This window comes from Caretta caretta, chromosome 1, assembly GCF_965140235.1.
Source record: "Caretta caretta isolate rCarCar2 chromosome 1, rCarCar1.hap1, whole genome shotgun sequence".
NCBI classification, from domain to species: Eukaryota; Metazoa; Chordata; order Testudines; family Cheloniidae; genus Caretta; species Caretta caretta.
The window spans coordinates 211,903,610-211,931,247 of record NC_134206.1 but is presented as its reverse complement, the minus strand read 5'-3'; the positions used below and the strand labels follow the sequence as shown (position 1 = coordinate 211,931,247).

At 47.4% G+C, this 27,638-nt stretch overlaps 1 protein-coding gene across 1 annotated transcript in view; it reads left to right on the top strand.

Annotated features, from left to right (window-relative positions):
- The window catches only part of ACRBP (acrosin binding protein), a 72,284-nt gene that overhangs the window by 15,175 nt on the left and 29,471 nt on the right, over positions 1-27,638 (top strand). The window contains exon 3 of the mRNA XM_048820556.2: positions 14,882-14,976. Within this exon, the coding sequence (XP_048676513.1) occupies positions 14,882-14,976 (95 nt within the window). The remainder of the gene's footprint in view (positions 1-14,881; positions 14,977-27,638) is intronic.

Sequence of the window (27,638 nt, the reverse complement as noted above, 5' to 3'; positions counted from 1 at the left end):
GTCTTACATACAACTCTCCTGTTAATACTCCCAGCATGATATTAGCCTTTTTTACAACTGCATCACATTGACTCATCTCCAATTTGTGATCCACTATAACTACCAGGTCCTTTTCAGCAGTACTGCCACTGAGTCAGATATTTCCCCTTTTGTAGTTGTGCATTTGATTCTTTCTTCCTTAGTGTAGTACGTTGCACTGGCTCATTAGTAGTACTGCTGAAAAGGACCTGGTAGTTATAGTGGATCACAAATTGGAGATGAGTCAATGTGATGCAGTTGTAAAAAAGGCTAATATCATGCTGGGAGTATTAACAGGAGAGTAGAATGTAAGACATGGGAGGTAATTGTCCTGCTCTATTCTGCTCTGCTGGTGAGACCTCAGCTGGAGTACTGTTTCCTATTCTGGGTGCCACACTTTAGGAAAAATGTGGACAAATTGGAGAGTACAGAGGAAAGCAACAAAAATGATCAGAGGTTTAGAAAACCTGACCTATGAGGAAAGGTTAAACAACTGGGCATTTGAGTCTTGAGAAAAGAAGACTCAGAGAGGACCTGATAACAGTCTTCAAATATGTTAAGGGCTGTTATACAGAGGACAGTGATCAATTGTTCTCCATGTCCATTGAAGGTAGGACAAGAAGTAATGGGGTTAATCTGCAGCAGGGGAGATTTAGGTTAGATATTAGGAAAAACTTTCTATCCATAAGCGTAGTTAAGCTCTGGAATAGATTTCCAAGAGAGGTTGTGGAATCCCCATCACTGGAGGTTTTTAAGAACAGGTTGGACAAACACCTGACTAGGATGTTGTCATAAATATAAAGGAAAGGGTAAACCTCTTTAAGATCCCTCCTGGCCAGAGGAAAAATCCTCTCACCTGTTAAGAAGCTAAAGGTAACCTCGCTGGCACCTGACCAAAATGACCAATGAGGAGACAAGATACTTTCAAAAGCTGGGAGGAGGGAGAAAAACAAAGGGTCTGTGTCTGTCTGTATGCTGCTTTTGCCGGGGATAGAACAGGAATAGAGTCTTAGAACTTTAGTAAGTAATCTAGCTAGGTATGTGTTAGATTATGATTTCTTTAAATGGCTGAGAAAAGAACTGTGCTGAATAGAATGACTATTCCTGTCTGTGTGTCTTTTTTGTAACTTAAGATTTTGCCTAGAAGGATTCTCTATGTTTTGAATCTAATTACCCTGTAAGATATCTACCATCCTGATTTTACAGAGGGGATTTCTTTACTTCTATTATCATAGAATCATAGAATATAAGGGTTGGAAGGGACCCCAGAAGGTCATCTAGTCCAACCCCCTGCTCGAAGCAGGACCAATTCCCAGTTAAATCATCCCAGCCAGGGCTTTGTCAAGCCTGACCTTAAAAACCTCTAAGGAAGGAGATTCTACCACCTCCCTAGGTAACGCATTCCAGTGTTTCACCACCCTCTTAGTGAAAAAGTTTTTCCTAATATCCAATCTAAACCTCCCCCACTGCAGCTTGAGACCATTACTCCTCGTTCTGTCATCTGCTACCATTGAGAACAGTCTAGAGCCATCCTCTTTGGAACCCCCTTTCAGGTAGTTGAAAGCAGCTATCAAATCCCCCCTCATTCTTCTCTTCTGCAGGCTAAACAATCCCAGCTCCCTCAGCCTCTCCTCATAACTCATGTGTTCCAGACCCCTAATCATTTTTGTTGCCCTTCGCTGGACTCTCTCCAATTTATCCACATCCTTCTTGAAGTGTGGGGCCCAAAACTGGACACAGTACTCCAGATGAGACCTCACTAATGTCGAATAGAGGGGAACGATCACGTCCCTCGATCTGCTCGCTATGCCCCTACTTATACATCCCAAAATGCCATTGGCCTTCTTGGCAACAAGGGCACACTGCTGACTCATATCCAGCTTCTCGTCCACTGTCACCCCTAGGTCCTTTTCCGCAGAACTGCTGCCTAGCCATTCGGTCCCTAGTCTGTAGCTGTGCATTGGGTTCTTCCGTCCTAAGTGCAGGACCCTGCACTTATCCTTATTGAACCTCATCAGATTTCTTTTGGCCCAATCCTCCAATTTGTCTAGGTCCTTCTGTATCCTATCCCTCCCCTCCAGCGTATCTACCACTCCTCCCAGTTTAGTATCATCCGCAAATTTGCTGAGAGTGCAATCCACACCATCCTCCAGATCATTTATGAAGATATTGAACAAAACCGGCCCCAGGACCGACCCTTGGGGTACTCCACTTGATACCGGCTGCCAACTAGATATGGAGCCATTGATCACTACCCGTTGAGCCCGACAATCTAGCCAGCTTTCTACCCACCTTGTAGTGCATTCATCCAGCCCATACTTCCTTAACTTGCTGACAAGAATACTGTGGGAGACCGTGTCAAAAGCTTTGCTAAAGTCAAGAAACAATACATCCACTGCTTTCCCTTCATCCACAGAACCAGTAATCTCATCATAGAAGGCGATTAGATTAGTCAGGCATGACCTTCCCTTGGTGAATCCATGCTGGCTGTTCCTGATCACTTTCCTCTCATGCAAGTGCTTCAGGATTGATTCTTTGAGGACCTGCTCCATGATTTTTCCAGGGACTGAAGTGAGGCTGACTGGCCTGTAGTTCCCAGGATCCTCCTTCTTCCCTTTTTTAAAGATTGGCACTACATTAGCCTTTTTCCAGTCATCCGGGACTTCCCCGGTTCGCCACGAGTTTTCAAAGATAATGGCCAATGGCTCTGCAATCACAGCCGCCAGTTCCTTCAGCACTCTCGGATGCAACTCGTCCGGCCCCATGGACTTGTGCACGTCCAGCTTTTCTAAATAGTCCCTAACCACCTCTATCTCCACAGAGGGCTGTCCATCTCTTCCCCATTTTGTGATGCCCAGCGTAGCAGTCTGGGAGCTGACCTCGTTAGTGAAAACAGAGGCAAAAAAAGCATTGAGTACATTAGCTTTTTCCACATCCTCTGTCACTAGTTTGCCTCCCTCATTCAGTAAGGGGCCCACACATTCCTTGGCTTTCTTCTTGTTGCCAACATACCTGAAGAAACCCTTCTTGTTACTCTTGACATCTCTGGCTAGCTGCAGCTCCAGGTGCGATTTGGCCCTCCTGATAACATTCCTACATGCCCTAGCAATATTTTTATACTCTTCCCTGGTCATATGTCCAACCTTCCACTTCTTGTAAGCTTCTTTTTTATGTTTAAGATCCGCTAAGATTTCACCATTAAGCCAAGCTGGTCGCCTGCCATATTTACTATTCTTTCGACTCATCGGGATGGTTTGTCCCTGTAACCTCAACAGGGATTCCTTGAAATACAGCCAGCTCTCCTGGACTCCTTTCCCCTTCAAGTTAGTCCCCCAGGGGATCCTGGCCATCCGTTCCCTGAGGGAGTCGAAGTCTGCTTTCCTGAAGTCCAGGGTCCGTATCGTGCTGCTTACCTTTCTTCCCTGTGTCAGGATCCTGAACTCAACCAACTCATGGTCACTGCCTCCCAGATTCCCATCCACTTTTGCTTCCCCCACTAATTCTACCCGGTTTGTGAGCAGCAGGTCAAGAAAAGCGCCCCCCCTAGTTGGCTCCTCTAGCACTTGCGCCAGGAAATTGTCCCCTACGCTTTCCAAAAACTTCCTGGATTGTCTATGCACCGCTGTATTGCTCTCCCAGCAGATATCAGGAAAATTAAAGTCACCCATGAGAATCAGGGCATGCGATCCAGTAGCTTCCGTGAGCTGCCGGAAGAAAGCCTCATCTACCTCATCCCCCTGGTCCGGTGGTCTATAGCAGACTCCCACCACTACATCACTCTTGTTGCACACACTTCTAAACTTAATCCAGAGACACTCAGGTTTTTCTGCAGTTTCGTACCGGAGCTCTGAGCAGTCATACTGCTCCCTTACATACAGTGCTACTCCCCCACCTTTTCTGCCCTGCCTGTCCTTCCTGAACAGTTTATAACCATCCATGACAGTACTCCAGTCATGTGAGTTATCCCACCAAGTCTCTGTTATTCCAATCACGTCATAGTTCCTTGACATCACCAGGACCTCCAGTTCTCCCTGCTTGTTTCCAAGGCTTTGTGCATTTGTATATAAGCACTTGAGATAACCTGTTGATTGCCCCTCATTCCCAGTATTAAAAGTCTTCTTGTAAGAAAACTGAATGTTTTTTCATTGTTCTCAGGTCCAAGGGTTTGGGTCTGTGGTCATCTATGCAAATTGGTGACGATTTTTACCAAACCTTTCCTAGGAAGTGGGGTGCAAGGGTTGGGAGGATTTTTGGGGGAAAGACGTGTCTAAACTACGTTTCCCAGTAAACCCAGTTAGAGTTTGGTGGTGGCAGTGGAGATCCAGGGACAAAGGATAAAATTAATTTGTACCTTGGGGAAGTTTTAACCTAAGCTGGTGAAAGTAAGCTTAGGAGGTTTTCATGCAGGTCCCCACATCTGTACCCTAGAGTTCAGAGTGGGGGAGGAACCTTGACAGATGTTCTAATTTACGTGATCCTGCCTTACAGCAGGGGGCTGGACTTGATGACCAGCCGAGGTCCCTTCCAGCCCTGCATGTCCATGATTCTATGAGTGTTTGAAGCACTGTGTCTGCAGAAACCACTTATCTGCCACATGAAGGAATTTGGCTTGGGTGATGTGTTCAGGTTCCTCATGAAACTCCTTCTCTGTTCTGCATGCTCTCAAATCAGGGGGCTGGATAATTTCCATCCCAAAATACTGAAAGAACTAACTCACAAGACTGTGAGTCTCTAGTAGCAAGGATTTTTAATTAATCTATCTGTTCAGGATAGTAGCATATGACTGGAGAGTAGCTAATGTATCTAAGAAAGAGAAAAAAAGTCATCCGGGCAACTACAGACCTCAGTAGCACGCAGGGATTTAGAACAAATTGTGAAGGAAAAAATAAGTAAATTAATGGAAGTAAATGGTCAAAGGGCTTTAATACAACAGGGGTGTAGCAATGGCAGATCATGTCAGACTAACCTGATGTCCTTGTTTGAGAAGATAACAGATTGTTTTTAGATAAGGAAAGTGCAATAGATCTAATATACCTGGGCTTCAATAAAGCATTTGACAAGGTACCATGTGGGACATTGTTAGTTAAATTAGGGAAGATGGGGATCATAGAATCATAGAATCATAGAATATCAGGGTTGGAAGGGACCCCAGAAGGTCATCTAGTCCAACCCCCTGCTCAAAGCAGGACCAATTCCCAGTTAAATCATCCCAGCCAGGGCTTTGTCAAGCCTGACCTTAAAAACCTCTAAGGAAGGAGATTCTACCACCTCCCTAGGTAAGTTTCAGAGGAACAGCCGTGTTAGTCTGTATTCGCAAAAAGAAAAGGAGTACTTGTGGCACCTTAGAGACTAACCAATTTATTTGAGCATGAGCTTTCGTGAGCTACAGCTCACTTCATCAGATGTTTACCGTGGAAACTGCAGCAGACTTTATATACACACAGAAATCATGAAACAATACCTCCTCCCACCCCACTGTCCTGCTGGTAATAGCTTATCTAAAGTGATCAACAGGTGGGCCATTTCCAGCACAAATCCAGGTTTTCTCACCCTCCACCCCCCCCCCCCCCACAAATTCACTCTCCTGCTGGTGCTAGCCCATCCAAAGTGACAACTCTTTACATAATCAAGTCGGGCTATTTCCTGCATAGATCAAGGTTTTCTCACATCCCCCCCACCCCCATACACACACAAACTCACTCTCCTGCTGGTAATAGCTCATCTAAACTGACCACTCTCCAAGTTTAAATCCAAGTTAAACCAGAACATCTGGGGGGGGGGGGTAGGAAAAAACAAGAGGAAACAGGCTACCTTGCATAATGACTTAGCCACTCCCAGTCTCTATTTAAGCCTAAATTAATAGTATCCAATTTGCAAATGAATTCCAATTCAGCAGTTTCTCGCTGGAGTCTGGATTTGAAGTTTTTTTGTTTTAAGATAGCGACCTTAAATCAGATGTCAAGAATTATAACATTCATAAACCAGTCGGAGAACACTTCAATCTCTCTGGTCACGCAATCACAGACATGAAGGTCGCTATCTTAAAACAAAAAAACTTCAAATCCAGACTCCAGCGAGAAACTGCTGAATTGGAATTCATTTGCAAATTGGATACTATTAATTTAGGCTTAAATAGAGACTGGGAGTGGCTAAGTCATTATGCAAGGTAGCCTGTTTCCTCTTGTTTTTTCCTACCCCCCCCCCCGATGTTCTGGTTTAACTTGGATTTAAACTTGGAGAGTGGTCAGTTTAGATGAGCTATTACCAGCAGGAGAGTGAGTTTGTGTGTGTATGGGGGTGGGGGGGATGTGAGAAAACCTTGATCTATGCAGGAAATAGCCCGACTTGATTATGTAAAGAGTTGTCACTTTGGATGGGCTAGCACCAGCAGGAGAGTGAATTTGTGGGGGGGGGGGGGGTGGAGGGTGAGAAAACCTGGATTTGTGCTGGAAATGGCCCACCTGTTGATCATTTTAGATAAGCTATTACCAGCAGGACAGTGGGGTGGGAGGAGGTATTGTTTCATATTCTCTGTGTGTATACAAAGTCTGCTGCAGTTTCCACGGTAAACATCTGATGAAGTGAGCTGTAGCTCACGAAAGCTCATGCTCAAATAAATTGGTTAGTCTCTAAGGTGCCACAAGTACTCCTTTTCTCCCTAGGTAACGCATTCCAGTGTTTCACCACCCTCTTAGTGAAAAAGTTTTTCCTAATATCCAATCTAAACCTCCCCCACTGCAACTTGAGACCATTACTCCTCGTTCTGTCATCTGCTACCATTGAGAACAGTCTAGAGCCATCCTCTTTGGAACCCCCTTTCAGGTAGTTGAAAGCAGCTATCAAATCCCCCCTCATTCTTCTCTTCTGCAGGCTAAACAATCCCAGCTCCCTCAGCCTCTCCTCATAACTCATGTGTTCCAGTCCCCTAATCATTTTTGTTGCCCTTCGCTGGACTCTCTCCAATTTATCCACATCCTTCTTGAAGTGTGGGGCCCAAAACTGGACACAGTACTCCAGATGAGGCCTCACCAATGTCGAATAGAGGGGAACGATCACGTCCCTCGATCTTCTCGCTATGCCCCTACTTATACATCCCAAAATGCCATTGGCCTTCTTGGCAACAAGGGCACACTGCTGACTCATATCCAGCTTCTCGTCCACTGTCACCCCTAGGTCCTTTTCCACAGAACTGCTGCCTAGTCATTCGGTCCCTAGTCTGTAGCTGTGCATTGGGTTCTTCCGTCCTAAGTGCAGGACCCTGCACTTATCCTTATTGAACCTCATCAGATTTCTTTTGGCCCAATCCTCCAATTTGTCCAGGTCTTTCTGTATCCTATCCCTCCCCTCCAGCGTATCTACCACTCCTCCCAGTTTAGTATCATCCGCAAATTTGCTGAGAGTGCAATCCACACCATCCTCCAGATCATTTATGAAGATATTGAACAAAACCGGCCCCAGGACCGACCCTTGGGGTACTCCACTTGATACCGGCTGCCAACTAGATATGGAGCCATTGATCACTACCCGTTGAGCCCGACAATCTAGCCAGCTTTCTACCCACCTTGTAGTGCATTCATCCAGCCCATACTTCCTTAACTTGCTGACAAGAATACTGTGGGAGACCGTGTCAAAAGCTTTGCTAAAGTCAAGAAACAATACATCCACTGCTTTCCCTTCATCCACAGAACCAGTAATCTCATCATAGAAGGCGATTAGATTAGTCAGGCATGACCTTCCCTTGGTGAATCCATGCTGGCTGTTCCTGATCACTTTCCTCTCATGCAAGTGCTTCAGGATTGATTCTTTGAGGACCTGCTCCATGATTTTTCCAGGGACTGAAGTGAGGCTGACTGGCCTGTAGTTCCCAGGATCCTCCTTCTTCCCTTTTTTAAAGATTGGCACTACATTAGCCTTTTTCCAGTCATCCGGGACTTCCCCGGTTCGCCACGAGTTTTCAAAGATAATGGCCAATGGCTCTGTCAATGGATCAGTCCAAGCATTGTAGGGTGGATAAGGAATTGGCTAAAGGGGAGAAGGCAACAAGTTGTGCTGAAAGGGGAACTATTGGACTGTAGGGAGGTTACTGGTGGAGTTCCTCAAAGATTGGTCTTGAGACCAATCTTCTTCAATAATGTTATTAATGAGTTTGGCCTGAAACACAGGAGAATGCTAATGAAATTTGCTGATGATAAAAAGTTGTGAGGCCTTGTCAATACAGAGGAGGTTCAGAATATTATACAGAAAGATCTGGATGACCTTGAAGACTAGAGTGACAAAAATGGGATATGAAATTCAATAGTACAAAGTGCAAGGTCATGCACTTAGGGTCTAAGGGTATGTCTACACTACGGAATAAGGTCAAATTTATAGAAGTCGGTTTTTTAGAAATCGGTTTTATATATTCGAGTGTGTGTGTCCCCACAGAAAATGCTCTAAGTGCATTAAGTGCATTAACTTGGCGGAGCGCTTCCACAGTACCGAGGCTAGAGTCGACTTCCGGAGCGTTGCACTGTGGGTAGCTATCCCACAGTTCCCGCAGTCTCCGCTGCCCATTGGAATTCTGGGTTGAGATCCCAATGCCTGATGGGGCTAAAACATTGTCGCGGGTGGTTCTGGGTACATATCGTCAGGCCCCCCTTCCCTCCCTCCCTCCGTGAAAGCAAGGGCAGACAATCATTTCGCGCCTTTTTTCCTGAGTTACCTGTGCAGACGCCATACCACGGCAAGCATGGAGCCCGCTCAGGTAACCGTCACCCTATGTCTCCTGGGTGCTGGCAGACGCGGTACGGCTTTGCTGCACAGTAGCAGCAACCCATTGCCTTCTGGCAGCAGACGGTGCAATATGACTGGTAGTCGTCCTCGTCGTGTCCGAGGTGCTCCTGGCCACGTCGGCTGGGAGCGCCTGGGCAGACATGGGCGCAGGGACTAAATTTGGAGTGACTTGACCAGGTCATTCTCTTTAGTCCTGCAGTCAGTCCTATTGAACCGTCTTATGGTGAGCGGGCAGGCGATACGAACTGCTAGCAGACGTACTGTACCATCTTCTGCCAGGCAGGCAAGAGATGAGGATTGCTAGCAGTCGTATTGTACCATCTTCTGCCAGGCAGGCAAGAGATGAAGATGGCTAGCAGTCGTACTGTACCATCTTCTGCCGAGCAGCCATGAGATGTGGATGGCATGCAGTCCTTCTGCACCGTCTGCTGCCAGCCAAAGATGTAAAAGATAGATGGAGTGGGTCAAAACAAGAAATAGACCAGATTTGTTTTGTACTCATTTGCCTCCTCTCCTGTCTAGGGGACTCATTCCTCTAGATCACACTGCAGTCACTCACAGAGAAGGTGCAGCGAGGTAAATCTAGCCATGTATCAATCAGAGGCCAGGCTAACCTCCTTGTTCCAATAAGAACAATAACTTAGGTGCACCATTTCTTATTGGAACCCTCCGTGCAGTCCTGCCTGAAATACTCCTTGATGTACAGGCACCCCCTTTGTTGATTTTAGCTCCCTGAAGCCAACCCTGTAAGCCGTGTCGTCAGTCGCCCCTCCCTCCGTCAGAGCAACGGCAGACAATCGTTACGCGCCTTTTTTCTGTGCGGACGCCATACCAAGGCAAGCATGGAGGCCACTCAGCTCACTTTGGCAATTAGGAGCACATTAAACACCACACGCATTATCCAGCAGTATATGCAGCACCAGAACCTGGCAAAGCGATACCGGGCGAGGAGGCGACGTCAGCGCGGTCACGTGAGTGATCAGGACATGGACACAGATTTCTCTGAAAGCATGGGCCCTGCCAATGCATGCATCATGGTGCTAATGGGGCAGGTTCATGCTGTGGAATGCCGATTCTGGGCTCGGGAAACAAGCACAGACTGGTGGGACCGCATAGTGTTGCAGGTCTGGGACGATTCCCAGTGGCTGCAAAACTTTCGCATGCGTAAGGGCACTTTCATGGAACTTTGTGACTTGCTTTCCCCTGCCCTGAGGCGCATGAATACCAAGATGAGAGCAGCCCTCACAGTTGAGAAGCGAGTGGCGATAGCCCTGTGGAAGCTTGCAACGCCAGACAGCTACCGGTCAGTTGGGAATCAATTTGGAGTGGGCAAATCTACTGTGGGGGCTGCTGTGATGCAAGTAGCCCACGCAATCAAAGATCTGCTGATATCAAGGGTAGTGACCCTGGGAAATGTGCAGGTCATAGTGGATGGCTTTGCTGCAATGGGATTCCCTAACTGTGGTGGGGCTAAGGACGGAACCCATATCCCTATCTTGGCACCGGATCACCAAGCCGCCGAGTACATAAACCGCAAGGGGTACTTTTCGATAGTGCTGCAAGCTCTGGTGGATCACAAGGGACGTTTCACCAACATCAACGTGGGATGGCCGGGAAAGGTGCATGATGCTCGCATCTTCAGGAACTCTGGTCTGTTTCAAAAGCTGCAGGAAGGGACTTTATTCCCAGACCAGAAAATAACTGTTGGGGATGTTGAAATGCCTATATGTATCCTTGGGGACCCAGCCTACCCCTTAATGCCATGGCTCATGAAGCCGTACACAGGCAGCCTGGACAGTAGTCAGGAGCTGTTCAACTACAGGCTGAGCAAGTGCAGAATAGTGGTAGAATGTGCATTTGGATGTTTAAAGGCGCGCTGGCGCAGTTTACTGACTCGCTTAGACCTCAGCGAAACCAATATTCCCACTGTTATTACTGCTTGCTGTGTGCTCCACAATATCTGTGAGAGTAAGGGGGAGACGTTTATGGCAGGGTGGGAGGTTGAGGCAAATCGCCTGGCTGCTGCTTACGCGCAGCCAGACACCAGGGCGGTTAGAAGAGCACAGGAGGGCGCGGTACGCATCAGAGAAGCTTTGAAAACCAGTTTCATGACTGGCTAGGCTACGGTGTGAAAGTTCTGTTTGTTTCTCCTTGATGAAACCCCCCACCCCTTGGTTCACTCTACTTCCCTGTAAGCTAACCACCCGCCCCTCCTCCCTTCAATCACCGCTTGCAGAGGCAATAAAGTCATTGTTGCTTCACATTCATGCATTCTTTATTCATTCATCACACAAATAGGGGGATGACTACCAAGGTAGCCCAGGAGGGGTGGTGGAGGAGGGAAGGAAAATGCCACACAGCACTTTAAGCACAGCACTTTAAAAGTTTACAACTTTAAAATTTATTGAATGACAGCCTTCTTTTTTTTGGGCAATCCTCTGTGGTGGAGTGGCTGGTTGGCCGGAGGCCCCCCCACCGCGTTCTTGGGCGTCTGGGTGTGGAGGCTATGGAACTTGGGGAGGAGGGCGGTTGGTTACAGAGGGGCAGCAGTGGCAGTCTGTGCTCCAGCTGCCTTTGCTGCAGCTCAACCATACACTGGAGCATACTGGTTTGGTCCTGCAGCAGCCTCAGCATTGTATCCTGCCTCCTCTCATCACACTGTCGCCACATTTGAGCTTCAGCCCTGTCTTCAGCCCGCCACTTACTCTCTTCAGCCCACCACCTCTCGTCCCGGTCATTTTGTGCTTTCCTGCACTCTGACATTATTTGCCTCCACGCATTCGTCTGTGCTCTGTCAGTGTGGGAGGACAGCATGAGCTCAGAGAACATTTCATCGCGAGTGCGTTTTTTTTTCTTTCTAAGCTTCACTAGCCTCTGGGAAGGAGAAGATCCTGTGATCATTGAAACACATGCAGCTGGTGGAGAAAAAAAAAGGGACAGCGGTATTTAAAAAGACACATTTTATAAAACAGTGGCTACAGTCTTTCAGGGTAAACCTTGCTGTTAACATTACATACATAGCACATGTGCTTTTGTTACAGGGTCGCATTTTGCCTCCTCCCACCGCGTGACTACCCCCTCAACCTTCCCCCCTCCCTGTGGCTAACAGCGGGGAACATTTCTGTTTAGCCACAGGCAAACAGCCCAGCAGGAATGGGCTCCTCTGAGTGTCCCCTGAAGAAAACCACTCTATTTCAACCAGGTGACCATGAATTAGATCTCACTCTCCTGAGGATAACACAGAGAGATAAAGAACAGATGTTGTTTGAATGCCAGCAAACATACACTGCAATGCTGTGTTCTACAATGTTTCCCGAGTACGTGTTACTGGCCTGGAGTGGTAAAGTGTCCTACCATGAAGGACGCAATAAGGCTGCCCTCCCCAGAAACCTTTTGCAAAGGCTTTAGGACTACATCTAGGAGAACCGCAAATGCCAGGGCAAAGTAATCCTTTCACATGCTTGCTTTTAATCCATGTATAGTATTTTAAAAGGTACACTCACCAGAGGTCCCTTCTCCGCCTGCTGGGTCCAGGAGGCAGCCTTGGGTGGGTTCGGGGGGTACTGGCTCCAGGTCTAGGGTGAGAAACAGTTCCTGGCTGTCGGGAAAACCGGTTTCTCCGCTTGCTTGCTGTGAGCTATCTACAACCTCCTCCTCATCATCATCTTCTTCGTCCCCAAAACCTGCTTCCGTATTGCCTCCATCTCCATTGAAGGAGTCAAACAACACGGCTGGGGTAATGGTGGCTGAACCCCCTAAAAGCGGCATGTTTGGGGCTCTGACCCAGAGCGGCTGTTCTCCTCTCTGGTTTTCTGGTAGGCTTGCCTCAGCTCCTTCAGTTTCACGCGGCACTGCTTCGGGTCCCTGTTATGGCCTCTGTCCTTCATGCCCTGGGAGATTGTCACAAAAGTTTTGGCATTTCGAAAACTGGAACGGAGTTCTGATAGCACGGATTCCTCTCCCCAAACAGCGATCAGATCCCGTACCTCCCGTTCGGTCCATGCTGGAGCTCTTTTGCGATTCTGGGACTCCATCATTGTCACCTCTGCTGATGAGCTCTGCATGGTCACCTGCAGCTTGCCACGCTGGCCAAACAGGAAATGAGATTCAAAAGTTCGTGGTTCTTTTCCTGTCTACCTGGCCAGTGCATCTGAGTTGAGAGTGCTATCCAGTGCGGTCATAATGGAGCACTCTGGGATAGCTCCCGGAGGCCAATACCATCGAATTGTGTCCACAGTACCCCAAATTCGAGCCGGCAACGTCGATTTAAGCGCTAATCCACTTGTCAGGGGTGGAGTAAGGAAATCGATTTTAAGAGCCCTTTAAGTCGAAATAAAGGGCTTCATTGTGTGGACGGGTGCAGGTTTACATCGATTTAACGCTGCTAAATTTGACCTAAAGTCCTAGTGTAGACCAGGGCTAATAATAAGAATTTCTGCTACAAGCTGGGGACTCATCAGTTGGCAGCCACAGAAGAGGAGACAGACTCGGTTATGTGGGTCGATCACAGGATGACTGAGTCACCAGTGTGATGTGGCTGTGAAAAAGGCAAATGTGATCCTAGGGTGTATTAGGCGAGACATTTCCAGTAGACATAGGGACTTATTCAGGACTTGCTTTAGGGATGGGCAAGCTGGGCCACTGCCCAGAGTTCGGTATTCAAGAAGGTACCATGCTGGTGCCTCCCACACACCTGACTTGCTGACAGCCAGCAAGGCTTAGAGGCAGCCAGGCAGACCGACCTGCAGGGGGGCAGATGGACCAGCCAGGTAACTAATCTGAACAAGTCAGAGCAGATTTTTTTGCTCTGGGACTCAGTGAAGAGAAAGCCAGTTACTTTGCAGAGCAGTGGAAGCTGAATTCCCCCACCCTGCCATGCCTGACTGTTGGACAGACGCTGATGATTAACCAGCTTATAGATACGGAGTGGAAATTTGGAGTGACTGCAGAGAGCAGTGAACTGGAAAAAGTGGGAAGTATCTTCTTACAGTTGAAATTGGTGGTTAAAAAGGGAAGCCAAGTGGATCATGTGAATGTAGAGTTAACATTGCTGCAGTTCTACAGTTTTCTGCATGAGATGGAACGAGTCAAAACTAGTTTGGAATGTTTCAGCTGAAACCCCAAGGGATTGCATTTATACCATAGAGGGGTAATTTCTCCTTGTGGGCCAGCATGTCTGATCTTAACTCTGCAGATTTGTAACATATTAGATGAAGATTGCACAGTTTAATAAACAACACTGTCAAATAAAAAAAAAAAAAACCCTCCTCTGAAGCAGGGATGCCCCTGCTCCACTGCCGTCTGCAGCCATCGCTGCTCCTGTCCCCGCCACCTCCTCCCCTCCATGGAGCTGCCCCTGGCCAAGCTCAGACCTGGAGCCTTTAGGAGTTATGTTGGGGTATCCCCCTCCCCCCACCTGTGTACCCAGACTCTGCTGAGCTGGGGTGGGGGTCGGGGGAGCATGTCTGGGCTGGTGCCTCTGGGTCCAGAGTGGGAGCTGCCAGTGCTGCTGTTCAGGCTTCTGAATGGTCTACTTAAAGAGACAGTGCACTGACCCAGTCACTCAGGCACACACACACTCCCCCTCTCATGCTCATATTCCTCCCAACAAACACACAGCTCCCCCCCCCCCACACTCTCTCTCTCTCTCTCTCTTCCACCCCGCATCAAAATTCAGAGCTGGGTGTCCGGCCAGCACCACCCACCCAGCCAGTGCTTAATTTGTGCTGGGGCTGAGCCCTGGCACCTCTTCCAATACAAATTAATCACTGAGGGGGAAGCAGTGGGCCCTGGAGGTGATGGGGGTAAGTCGTCACAGAGGTCCAAAGCAGGTGGTCAAAGTAGGCCATAAGATGAGGCACTCCCTCAGATTGACAGAGGGAGCGTATATAGCAGCCAGGAGCTGCCTGAGCATTAACTGCACAGAGCTCTGTAGCTTAGCTCTAAGGGGTGCTTTGGGTCACCATGCACGTTCAGCATTTTCTTCTACATCGAACAAACAGGTGCCCTTGCCTTAATCTGGTTCATTCACCTGTGGGCAGGGGAGTGAGTTCCCTGTTAATATTGACACCCCTTCTCACCATGTTTCTAGGCCCTGTCTGTTCTGACCTCCCAGATGCCTTGTGGTTTCAAACCTTTTGCCAGTTTGCACAGTATCGCTGCTCCAACCGCAAGTTCTACACCAAGGTGAGAGGGAGAGGTGGGGATTAGAACAGTGGCAACGATGGCTTTTTTGGGGGGATTATCACAGTGGAGCAGAGGGTTTTGGGGGGATTATTGCAGTGAAGGGTATGGGGTTTGGGGGGATTATTGCAGGGGAGAGGCAGGGATTTGGGACTATGACCAGGGTCCTAGTGGGGATCAGCTGTGGTCACTCAATTAGGACACACTGCAAAAAATGGGCAACCAAACCCCAAAAATGGTGGATATTCCAATACTTGGATTTACCAAGACAGCATGAAACAGCTTTTTTATTACTTTACTGGTTACTCAGCAGTCCAAACAACACAGTTCCCTTAAAGTGATCCAGCCTCAGGCCTCCATCCAGGTACCCACGTCAAATATGATGAAAATTTCTATAAATCTTATTTCATCATATAAAAGAAAAGGTTCTCCCAATCCCAAAGGATTGGACACATGACCTCCCAGGTTAATGAATGTTTTAGATCTTACCCAAATGCACGCTACAGCCAATTCTTATTAACTAAACTAAAATTTATTAAAAAACAAAAGAGAGAGAGTATGGTTAAAACAGGGGTGGCCAACCTGTGGCTCCGGAGCCACATGCGGCTCTTCAGAAGTTCCACACGTGGCTCCCTGTACAGGCACCGACTCCAGGGCTGGAGCTACAGGCACCGACTTTCCAGTGTGCCAGGGGGGTGCTCAGTGCTCAGCCCCTGGCTCTGCCACAGGCCCTGCCCCCACTCCACCCCTTCCTGCCCCCTCCCCTGAGCCTGCCGTGCCCTCACTCCTAACTCCCCCCCCCCGCCTCGAAACAGCTGATTGGGAGGGAGGAGGTGGGGAGCTGATGGGGCTGCCGGTGGGCAGGAGGCCCTGGGAGCGGCCGGGTGGGGAGCTGCTGGGGGGCTGCTGACGTATTCCCGTGGCTCTTTGGCCATGTACGTTGGTAAATTCTGGCTCCTTCTCAGGCTGAGGTTGGCCACCCTGGGTTAAAAGATCAATATACATACAGACATGAGTTCAATTTATTGAGGTTCAGATTCACAGCAGAGATGGTGAGCTTTGTAGTTGCAAAGAGTTCCTTTAGAATTCAGTTCATAGGTCATAGTCCAATGTCTAAATCTCATATTCAGGGCATACCAGCATAACTGGGACTTGTCTTGCGACTCAAATTTCCCCTGATGAAGTCTAAGCAGATCTGAGATGACAGAATCAGGACCCAAGGATCTTTTATACAATTTCACGTCCTATTTGACAAGTTGGGATTTCCTAGGGGAACAAAAGGTAATTAGGATGACTTTGAAGGAGGTCCGTCACCGATACTTAGCTATATGAATTAACATAAGGCTTGTTCCTCCACCATTCACAGTACATTTCAAAGAGAGATGAATATCCCATGTTTACAATTAATTTAAATGATAGGATGTTCTTTTGACCTCTGAATTATCAGAATACAGCATAGACAGGGACTGTTGATTACATAGTGGACCCTACTCATCCATATGTAAATACACAAAAACACAAACATTATCTCCGCACATGTCCTCTGTGGGTTATTTATTTTGCAGGATATTTAACCCTTTCTAGCCATGTGTCACGGGGGATTATTGCAGTAGAGGATATGGGAATTTGGGGGGATTATTGCAATGGAGAGGTGGGGATTTGGGAAGATTATTGCAGTGGAGGTGTCAAGTCTGATTCCCCACTCTGGCACTTGGAGTGCAGAAGGTGGTGGCCTGCAAGGACTCTAAAAATGAATACTGGCCACTCCAGGCTTGTATTAGACTCCCAAGGTTACAGCTTTTCTCTGACCTTGGATTGGTAGATGCTGCCACCACCCACGTGCAAAACCTCTTTGAGAACCCAAGAAGGTGCACTTGGGAATTCCTTCCTGTGGGGTACCCTCAAGCCCTTTCACCCCCCCTCCGGGGAAGAGCTAAGAAGAAAAAAAAGGAAATCAGCTGTTGCCACCAGCTAATTAAACAGTATATGTACAAACTTCTTAGGGGACAAAAATCCAATTCTGTTCTTAAAAAAGGTAAATTTTATTAATTTAAAAAAAAAGAGAAGAAAATACATCTAGGACTTAGGCTTTTGTTAGATTTAAAAAAAAAACAATTACAAGGATTAAGCATCAAGAATAGCTCTCTCGAGGTCCAGTTTAAAGGTAAAATGTAATACTCGGCCAAGCCCAAGAAGGATTGGACCTGCTTCTTTGACTTAGGGACAGGCCAATTTTGGATAAGCATTTACTTTAGCCTGTAGGAGGTTGATAGTTCCTTGACCCACCTGGTGTCCAAGGTATGTTACCCTGTTTAGGCCTATTTGACACTTTTTGGCTTTAACAGTCAATCCTGCCTCCCTTATGCACTGGAAGACAGCTTGGCGGTGTTCCAGGTTTTCTGCCTATGAATCTGAGAATATGGCTACATCGTCAAGGTAGGCAACTGAAAATTCCCCAAATCCAGCCAGAAGGTTATCTACCAGTCTCTGGAAGGTGGTGGCTGCATTTCGCAGTACAAAAGGGAGTACATTAAATTCATACAGTCCTACATGGGTGATGAAGGCTGACCTTTCCTTTGCGGAGTCATCTAGCAGCACTTGCCAGTACCCCTTAGTTAAATCCAAGGTGGAGATGAACTGGGTACGTCCCAGTTTTTCCAATAGCTCATCTGTGCACGGCATTGAATAGTTCTCTGGATGAGTTACAGCATTTAGCTTATGGTAGTCCATGCAAAAGCAGATTTCTCCATCTGGTTTGGAAACCAGAACCACTGGAGAGGTCCATGCACTCTCAGAGGGGTGGATGACACCCATCTGTAACATGTCCTTGATCTCCCTTTCTATTGTAGTTTTGGCTTGAGGAGCCATCCGGTAGGGTTGGGCTCTAATTGCATGAGCATCACCTGTGTCAGTGGAGTGGTTCATCCATTCTGCTTGTCCTGGGGTGGCTGAAAACATTGGCATGAAGCTGATGCACAGTTCCTGGATTTGCTGTCACTGCTTACGCCCAAGGGTCATGGAAAGGCTCATCTCTTCTATGCCACCATTGCTTTTTCCTTCACAGTAGACTCCTTCAGGCCACTCAGCGTCATCTCTCTCCTGGGCTGTAAACTGGAGAAATGTGATTCCTCGGGAATAAAAGGGCTTTAGAGAATTAACATGGTAGAATTTAGGTTTTAGGGTAGGGTCTGGGAATGCTATGAGGTAATTAACAGCTCCCAGCCACTCTTGGACCATAAACGGCCCCTCCAACGATGCTTCCATTGTATTGGCCTGGAGCACTTTCAGGACCATGATTTGGTCACCTACTCTGAAGGAATGCTCTCTGGCATGTTTATCATACCAGGCCTTTTGCTCTTGTTGAACATCCTGTAGGTTTTCTCAAGCAAGGGCTAGAGAGTCTTTGAGGGTGTTTTGCAGGTTGGTTACAAAGTCCAAAATGTTAGTTCCTGGAGAAGATGTAACCCCCTCCCATCGCTGCTTCACCAACTGTAATGGCCCCTTAACTTCATGGCCATAAACGAGTTCAAAGGGTGAAAACCCCAAACTGGGATGTGGTACAGCCCTCTAGGCAAAGAGCAATTGCTGCAACACTAGGTTCCAATCACTGGAGTGCTCATTTACGAATTTATGTATTATGGCCCCCAAAGTCCCATTAAACTTCTCCACTAGGCCATATGTTTGATGGTGGTAAGGGATGGCAACCAAGTGGTTTACCCCATGAGCTTCTCAAAGACGTTTCATGGTCCCTGCCAGGAAGTTAGTTCCCAAATCCATAAGGATGTTCGAGGGCCAACCTACCCTGGCAAAAATGTCTGCCAATGCCTGGCTCACGCTTTTAGCCCTGGTGTTGCTTAGAGCTGCTGCTTCCGGCCATCAGGTGGCAAAATCCATGAAAGTCAGTATGTACTGCTTTCCTCTGAGTGTCTTCTTAGGAAAAGGACCCAGAATATCCACAGCTACTCGCTGAATCGGAACCTCAATTATGAAGAGTGGCTGGAGAGGGGCCTTGACCTGGTCTTGGAGCTTTCCCACCCTCTGGCACACCTCACAAGGCCAGACATAGGTAGAAATGTCCTTGCCCATTCCCTCCCAGGGGAATGACTTCCCCAAATGGTCTTTGGTCCTGTTCACCCCAGCATGGCCACTAGGGTGATCGTGGGCTCAGCTCAAGAACTTTTCCCGGTACTTAGTTGGAACTACCAGCTGTCTCTGAGGATGCCAGTTCTGCTTGCATCTACCAGAAAGGGTTTCCTTGTATAGGAGTCCTCCTTCTACAACAAACCTGGACATATTAGAAGAGCTGAGAGGTGGTGGGTCATTCTATGCCACCATCCAAGCTCCCTTGAGACTTTCATCTGCTTCCTGCTCTGCCTGGAATGGCTTCCTTGATGCTGAAGACATTAGTTCTTCGCGTGTTGTGGACTTGGACTTGGTCTACGGAAGCGATGCAGGTGATGGGGATGTCTCCGTCGACTGTGAACCACTCTCCACTGGTGCAGTAGGTTGTATTTCAGGCTCCGCTTGAGCTTCTTGCACCGGTTTAGCTGCAGGTGCAGGCTCTGTGGCGCCCTTTGGTACTGGCTCCCCTGACTCTGGTGGGGTTGCAAGCATGGGCTCTGGCGCTGACTTCTCCGCCAGTTCCAGTCCTTGGGCTGGTTCTGGCTGGGTCCCAGGAACTGGATCTACAATCTCTGCCATAGACTCTGGTCTGGGGTTTGGTTCCACCACCTCTGGCTGGGTTCCCTGGCCTGTGGTATCAGGGGACACAGACTGGGTTCTTGCAGAAGGCTCAGGAATGGGGTTAGGTGTGGAGGCCTGTTTAGCCTGGCTGCAGGTGACCATCACTGCTCTTTTTGTTAGCCTCACATGGTTGGCAAAGTCTTCTCCCAGCAGCATGGGAATGAGATAATTGTCATAGATAATAATCATAAAAGTCCATATTCCTGACCAGCCCTTGTACTGGACAGGAAATTCGGCTGTAGGGGCAAGTTAAAAGAGTTGGCCTTAAAGGGTTTCTCCATCACTTGGGCCTCTGGGTCGATGAATTTGGGGTTCACCAGGGGTTGGTGAATAGCTGACACCTGTGCTTCAGTGTCTCTCCATGCCTCTTCCATGCCTCCATGCCTCTTCCGTGTCTCTTCCTCCCAACCATACTCACAGTTTCCCTTTATTCTGGGGGTATTTGCAAGGCATCTGGGCCTGAAGGCTCTTGGTGGGACCTTGGGGTGATGAGTTGCAGTCGGCTGGTGCTCTTGGGGCAGTTGGCCTTCACATGCCCCAGTTCATTACATTTGAAGCATCGCCCAGCTGACTGTGGGCTGGGGTGAATTGGGTGTTTGGAGACTAGGATGGTAGGACGAGAGGGCATCTGAGGTTTCCCTGGATGTGTGGAGGGCTCCTGCTTGTGAGGTGGGGCCTTGGGCTAACTCCAAAGGTGGAGTGTCATCTCAGGTTGCCCTTTCTGGTATCCCCACCAACTGCTACTCGCTTTCTTCTGCTCCACCACTTCTACCCATTTGGTTCCAATCTCCCCTGCCTCAGTTACAGTTTTGGGCTTCCCATCTAGCATGTACCTTTCTCTTTCCTCAGGAACCTCCCTCTAAGAACTGCTCTATTTGCATTCGGAGAGACAGATCTTCCAGAGATTCAACGCTTGCTCCTGATATTCAGGCATCCCAATTTATTGCAATGTGGTTGGCGTGTCGGGAAAATGCCATGTCTGGTTTCCACTTTAGGGCTCTGAACCGCTGACGGGCATGCTCGGGTGTTAATCCCATGCTAATTCTGGCCTTTCATTTAAAAAGTTCGTACTCATTCATGTGTTGTTTAGGCATTTCAGCTGCCACCTCTGCTAAGGGTCCACTGAGTTGTGGCCTCAGCTCCACCATATACTGGTTTGGAGGGATGTTGTACCCAAGGCAGGCCCTTTCAAAATTTTCTAAGAAGGCCTCTGTATCATCGCCTACCTTGTGTGTGGGGAATTTTTTGGAATGGGGAGCGGCACCTGGAGGAGGACTGTTAGAGCGACCTGGTTGACCCAGCTTAGCCTTTTCCAGCTCCAAGTGCTTTAGCTCCACTTCTGCCTTCAAGCGCTTCACCTCTCTCCTCTCTTCTGCCTCCAAGCACTTCAGCCACACCATCACCGGTTCATTCACGTGCACATCCACCAATGTAATGTACGCCATCATGTGCCAGCAATGCCCCTCTGCTATGTACATCGGCCAAACTGGACAGTCCCTACATAAAAGGATAAATGGACACAAATCAGATATTAGGAATGGCAATATACAAAAGCCTGTAGGAGAACACTTCAACCTCACTGGACACACATTAGCAGATTTAAAGGTAGCCATCCTGCAGCAAAAAAACTTCAGGACCAGACTTCAAAGAGAAACTGCTGAGCTTCATTTGCAAATTTGACACTATCAGCTCAGGACTAAACAAAGACTGTGAATGGCTAGCCAACGACAAAAGCAGTTTCTCCTCCCTTGGTGTTCACACCTCAGCTGCTAGAAGAGGGCCTCATCCTCCCTGACTGAACTAACTTCATTATCCATAGCCTGATTCTTGCTTGCATATTTATACCTGCCTCTGGAAATTTCCACTACATGCATCTGACGAAGTGGGTATTCACCCATGAAAGCTTATGCTCCAATACGTCTGTTAGTCTATAAGGTGCCACAGGACTCTTTGCCGCTTTTACAGATCTAGACTAACATGGCTACCCCTCTGATACTTGACATCTGTAGGAAGAAATTCCTGTCTTCCACAGTTAGGATTCGGTCTGGGTCAAGGGCATCCCTCCATCCTGGCACTGGGATCTTGGATTGGGGAGGGCTGACCCTTCCCTCCTGGGAAATCCCTGGTCCCTCATCCCCTCCCTGCATTTCTGTCATGGAACTGAATGTCTGGGCTTGATCTGGGTCTGTCTTCTCCATGGTGTGCTGCTCTGGGAAGACTGGTTGCTCTAGGGTTTCGGTGCCCGACTGCAACCTCATGCACAGGGCTGCCCTACTCTAGCCTAGCTATTTCATTGCCACAAAGCTAGAAAAAAAACCCTGCTTGTTGGACTCCCTGGCTTGGCAGGCAGAACCCTTTGCCGGCCTGTTCCCCCTCAGGCAGCAAAGAAAAGAAAAGTAAGAAAAAAAACCTCCCTGACTTTGCTGGCTGCCAAAAGGAAAATGTGTCCTTTTAAAATCCTGAGATCCGTGCTTCTGGTTCAAAATGATCCCACCACTACCACCATGTCAAGGCTGATTCCCCACTCTGGCACTTGGAGTGCAGAAGGTGGTGGCCTGCAAGGATTCTAAAAATTAATACTGGCCACTCCAGGCTTGTATTAAACTCCCAAGGTTACAAGGTTCTCTGACCTTGGATTGGTAGATGCTGCCACCACCCACGTGCAAAACTCCTTTCAGAACCCAGGAAGGCGCGCTTGGGAATTCCTTTTTGTGGGATACCCTCCAGCCCTTTCACGCCCCCCTCTGGGGAAGAGTTAAGAAGAAAAACAAAGGAAATTAGCTGTTGCCACCAGCTAATTAAACAACATGTGCACAAACCTCTTAGGATACAAAATCCAATTCTGTTCTTAAAAAAGGTAAATTTTATTAATTTTTAAAAAAGAGAAGAAAATACACCTGGGATTTAGGCTTTATCTAGATTAAAAAAAACAATTACAAGGATTAAGCCTCAAGAATAGCTCTCTTGATGTCCATTTTAAAGGTTACAAGCAAAACAGAGGAATTAGCACAGAGGAATCATAGAATTATAGAAGATTAGGGTTGGAAGAGACCTCAGGAAGTCATCTAGTCCACCCCCCTACTCAAAGCAGGACCAACAGAATCCACAAATCATAAAGAAATAAAAGGAATAAACCTAATCACGTCTTCCTAAACATTTCCTGATCTACTTACATATTTGGAGTTTTAGATGAGTAGTTTCTAGGTATGATACTGATAATTTTTCATAGCTGGCCTAAACTTCTCACAGCATAACTGCTCCCTGTCTGCCTCTCCCCCAGAACAACAACAGACAGACAAAAGGGGAGTCTTGTTTCCATTTTAAAAAGTTCTAGCCTTCCCATTGGCTCTTTTGGCCAGGTGCCCACTCACTTCTTTTTACCTATGGATAGCAGTGAGACTTTTTAACCCTTTACAGGTAGAGCAATTAGAGAACAGCTACTGAGAAGGATTTTATAGCTATTGGCTGGCTGGGTGTCCATAAAAGGGAGCTACTCATGGAGCAGGTCCTCAAAGAATCAATCCTGAAGCACTTGCATGAGAGGAAAGTGATCAGGAACAGCCAGCATGGATTCACCAAGAGAAGGTCATGCCTGACTAATCTAATCGCCTTTTATGATGAGATTACTGGTTCTGTGGATGAAGGGAAAGCAGTGGATGGTATTGTTTCTTGACTTTAGCAAAGCTTTTGACACGGTCTCCCACAGTATTCTTGTCAGCAAGTTAAGGAAGTATGGGCTGAATGAATGCACTACAAGGTGGGTAGAAAGCTGGCTAGATTGTCAGGCTCAACGGGTAGTGATCAATGGCTCCATGTCTAGTTGGCAGCCGGTATCAAGTGGAGTGCCCCAAGGGTCGGTCCTGGGGCCGGTTTTGTTCAATATCTTCATAAATGATCTGGAGGATGGTGTGGATTGCACTCTCAGCAAATTTGCGGATGATACTAAACTGGGAGGAGTGGTAGATACGCTGGAGGGGAGGGATAGGATACAGAAGGACCTAGACAAATTGGAGAATTGGGCCAAAAGAAATCTGATGAGGTTCAATAAGGATAAGTGCAGGGTCCTGCACTTAGGACGGAAGAACCCAATGCACAGCTACAGACTAGGGACCGAATGGCTAGGCAGCAGTTCTGCGGAAAAGGACCTAGGGGTGACAGTGGACGAGAAGCTGGATATGAGTCAGCAGTGTGCCCTTGTTGCCAAGAAGGCCAATGGCATTTTGGGATGTATAAGTAGGGGCATAGCGAGCAGATCGAGGGACGTGATCGTTCCCCTCTATTCAACATTGGTGAGGCCTCATCTGGAGTACTGTGTCCAGTTTTGGGCCCCACACTACAAGAAGGATGTGGATAAATTGGAGAGAGTCCAGCGAAGGGCAACAAAAATGATTAGGGGTCTGGAACACATGAGTTATGAGGAGAGGCTGAGGGAGCTGGGATTGTTTAGCCTGCAGAAGAGAAGAATGAGGGGGGATTTGATAGCTGCTTTCAACTACCTGAAAGGGGGTTCCAAAGAGGATGGCTCTAGACTGTTCTCAATGGTAGCAGATGACAGAACGAGGAGTAATGGTCTCAAGTTGCAGTGGGGGAGGTTTAGATTGGATATTAGGAAAAACTTTTTCACTAAGAGGGTGGTGAAACACTGGAATGCGTTACCTAGGGAGGTGGTAGAATCTCCTTCCTTAGAGGTTTTTAAGGTCAGGCTTGACAAAGCCCTGGCTGGGATGATTTAACTGGGAATTGGTCCTGCTTCGAGCAGGGGGTTGGACTAGATGACCTTCTGGGGTCCCTTCCAACCCTGATATTCTATGATTCTATGATTCTCCTCTTCCCGCCCCCGGGCCCACCCTTCATTTATCACAGTGAATGGGAGGGTGTTCAAAGGGGAATAGTGCACTTAAGGGGAGGAGTTTCAAGGGCATTATTATTGCATTGGAAAGGAGGGTTTTCAAGGTGATTATCACAGTGGAGATGAGGGATTTGGGGGGATTTTCATAGTGGAGGGGTAGGGGTTGTGGAGATTATAGAAGTAAAGGTTTGGGGTTTCAAAAGGATTATTACAGAGGAGGGGAGGGGCTTGGGGGAGGATTAATGCAGTGGAGGGGATGGGATTCCAGGGGTTATGACAGTGAATGGGTTTTGGAAGAATTATCTCACAGGAAAGAAGGGTTTTCAAGGGGATTATTGCAATGTGGGGAGAAGTTTGGGACAGATTATTGTAGAGGAGGGGAAGGTTGTGGTTTCAGGGGAGATTATCGCAATGGAGGGGAGGGTCTTCAGGGGAATTATTTTAGTAGAAGGCAGGGGTTTCAATGGGATTGTCATAGTGGAAGGGAAGTGTGACAGGTTCCCCGGGGTGCAACCTGGAACGGGCATACCGCTGAGCCCTTTGTCTCACCAACCTGGGCTCCCTCTCACACTGTGATGCTGTGACAAGCTGCAATCCTCTCCAGGTACTGCTCTTTAGGAACACAGCCATCCACAGGCAGGGACACCCAGCTGAGTTACATGAATATTTCTCCTAGCCCCACTCATGAACTAACAATAGAGAGGCTCCATCCAGTTCCCCCAGCTCCCAAGCCTAGGTCCCCAGAACTGTACCATCTTGCCCTGGTCAAGAGCCTGACCAGTATAAATTGATTAACCAGTCTGCCCCTTCTGCAAAGGAAACTGGACGTGCACCAGCTCTTGTTCCTGAGCAGATTCCCCAACCACTTCAAACAATGCACTGTTTTTGGTAAAATATAAAACAGATGTATTAACTTTAACTTTAGAAAGATAGATTTTAAGTGATTATAAGTGGCATGTATAGAGATCAAAGCTAAGAAATAAAAGTAAAACTGTAATCTGAGTTCTATAAACTGGACAGGAATTGAATCAAGCAATGTCTCACCCTAATGGTATTATTCTTTAAGGCACAGGCTGGGATTCTCTTTTCCAGCCTGGGACCACCTCCCCAGTTCAGTCTTTGCTATACAGACCTGTTTCCAGTTGTTGAGTTGTGGGGGGAGAGAGGCCAAGTCACTTCCCCTTTTATAGCTTCTTCCAGCTTGCTGGAAAGATCCTTTGCTATGATGTGAATCAAACAGTCTCCAATGCCTACATGCTATCTTTGAGAAGTCTCCATTGTATACGGTACCTGGGATAGTCCTTGTGAGTGTGTATTCCCCTTATGGTCCATCATCAGTTTCTGGCTGCCCTATTGTTATACCTGAAAGGCTGGCTGTGGGTGTTTCCAACTTCATAACATATTTCAGTAACACACACATAGCAAAACTTTATAATTCCACATACAATGCTAGTACATACAATCCAACAGGATATTAATGTTCAACAGATCAAGACTTTCAAAATGATACCTCACAAGGCATACTCTGTACAAAACATATAATAATCAAATCACCATGGTAACTATTAGGGTGCCAGGATGTTGCTTTGAGGCACAGAGTGTCACAAGAGGGTCTTAACGTGGATTATTGCAGTGGAGGAGAGGGGTTTCAAGGGAATTATCACAGTGGAGGTGTAGGGTTTCAGGGGGATTATTGCAGTGGAGGTGGGTATTACAATGGTTCAGGGATGGATTATCTCAGTGGAGGGATGGGGTTTCAAAGGGATTATTGCAATGGAGGAGAAATGGTGTGGTGGTGGTTATTGCATCAGAAGGGAAAGTGTGACATACCAGGGGTACAATTCACACTACTGGGCGGCTTTGTCATCCCTGTCCCATAACCTGGGGTGCCCTTTACAATGCCTTGCTGCTGCAGCCTCCAACCTGGACTGCTCACAAACAGTCTCCAGCATGTAAGTCACTCCCAGCCATGTCTGTGTGTGTGCTGCAGCCAGCCTGCCAGACCTTGGCTTTTACCAGCCTCGGTTATACTGCAGGGTGACCCAAACACAGCCCTAGTCTTAGATTTCCCACCAGAGATGTATGCTCTGTACTGCCCAGTCCTCTCCTGGACAGTACAAATATATTAAGTCTGCTATTTCTTTAAGGGAATAATATGCACATAACTTGTTACCCCCAAATGGAGTTACCCAGACACTTCATCTTGAGCACACTGGATTAGATAAAACACTAAAACAAGTTTATTAACTACAAAGAGAGAGATTTTAAGTGAGTACAAGGAAGGAGGAATAAAAGTCAGAACTGGTTACAAGTTCAAGAAAAATGAAGATAAAACACTTTCTAGTGTCTAGCTTAACAAACTATATTAGATTCAAAGCAAAGTTTTCTCACAACTTGCTTTCAGCAGTCTTACTGACAATCTCTTTAGGTCAGGACTTCCACCCCCACCCCTGAGTCCAATGGCTGCTTCCTTTGTCTCTTCAGGTGCACTGAATGCAATACGCAGGGAGAGAGTGGGGGTGCATTGGGATGTTTGTCCCTCCTTTTTATTGTTTCGGTCCCCCTCTTGAAAAACATTTCCAGCAGAGATCCAGGAGCCAAAAAGTCTGTGTGGGAGGATATTTCCTGCTGGTTTTTCCCCCCTGTTTAAACTTCTTTTGTTTCCCCTCTCTGCATGGTAACTCTGCTTACTGCTTAAATGCACATTAAGGCAAGCACACATTCCTCCTTTTGCTTTGGGCAGACCTGACTTCTGCCTGGACAGGGCTGTGGGATTTGGAAAATGGGTTAATAATATCATACAGGGAAATCTTATGACTTCACACAAAGTATTGCCACACATATTTTACCAGGACAATACTGACCAACAAATAATGAGTTTTTTCAAATGCTTCCTTACAAGGCATAGTTTGTTCAAAGGTTATTACTATAGTGTGTAGGGTGTGAATAGTGGAGGGTTGGGTCTTGAGGGAGAGTGTCAGTGGAGGGAAGAGGATTCAGGGGGATTGTCACAGTGGAAGGGAGGCATTTCTTGGGGGATTATTGCAGTGGAGGGGAGCGGTTTGAGAGGTTA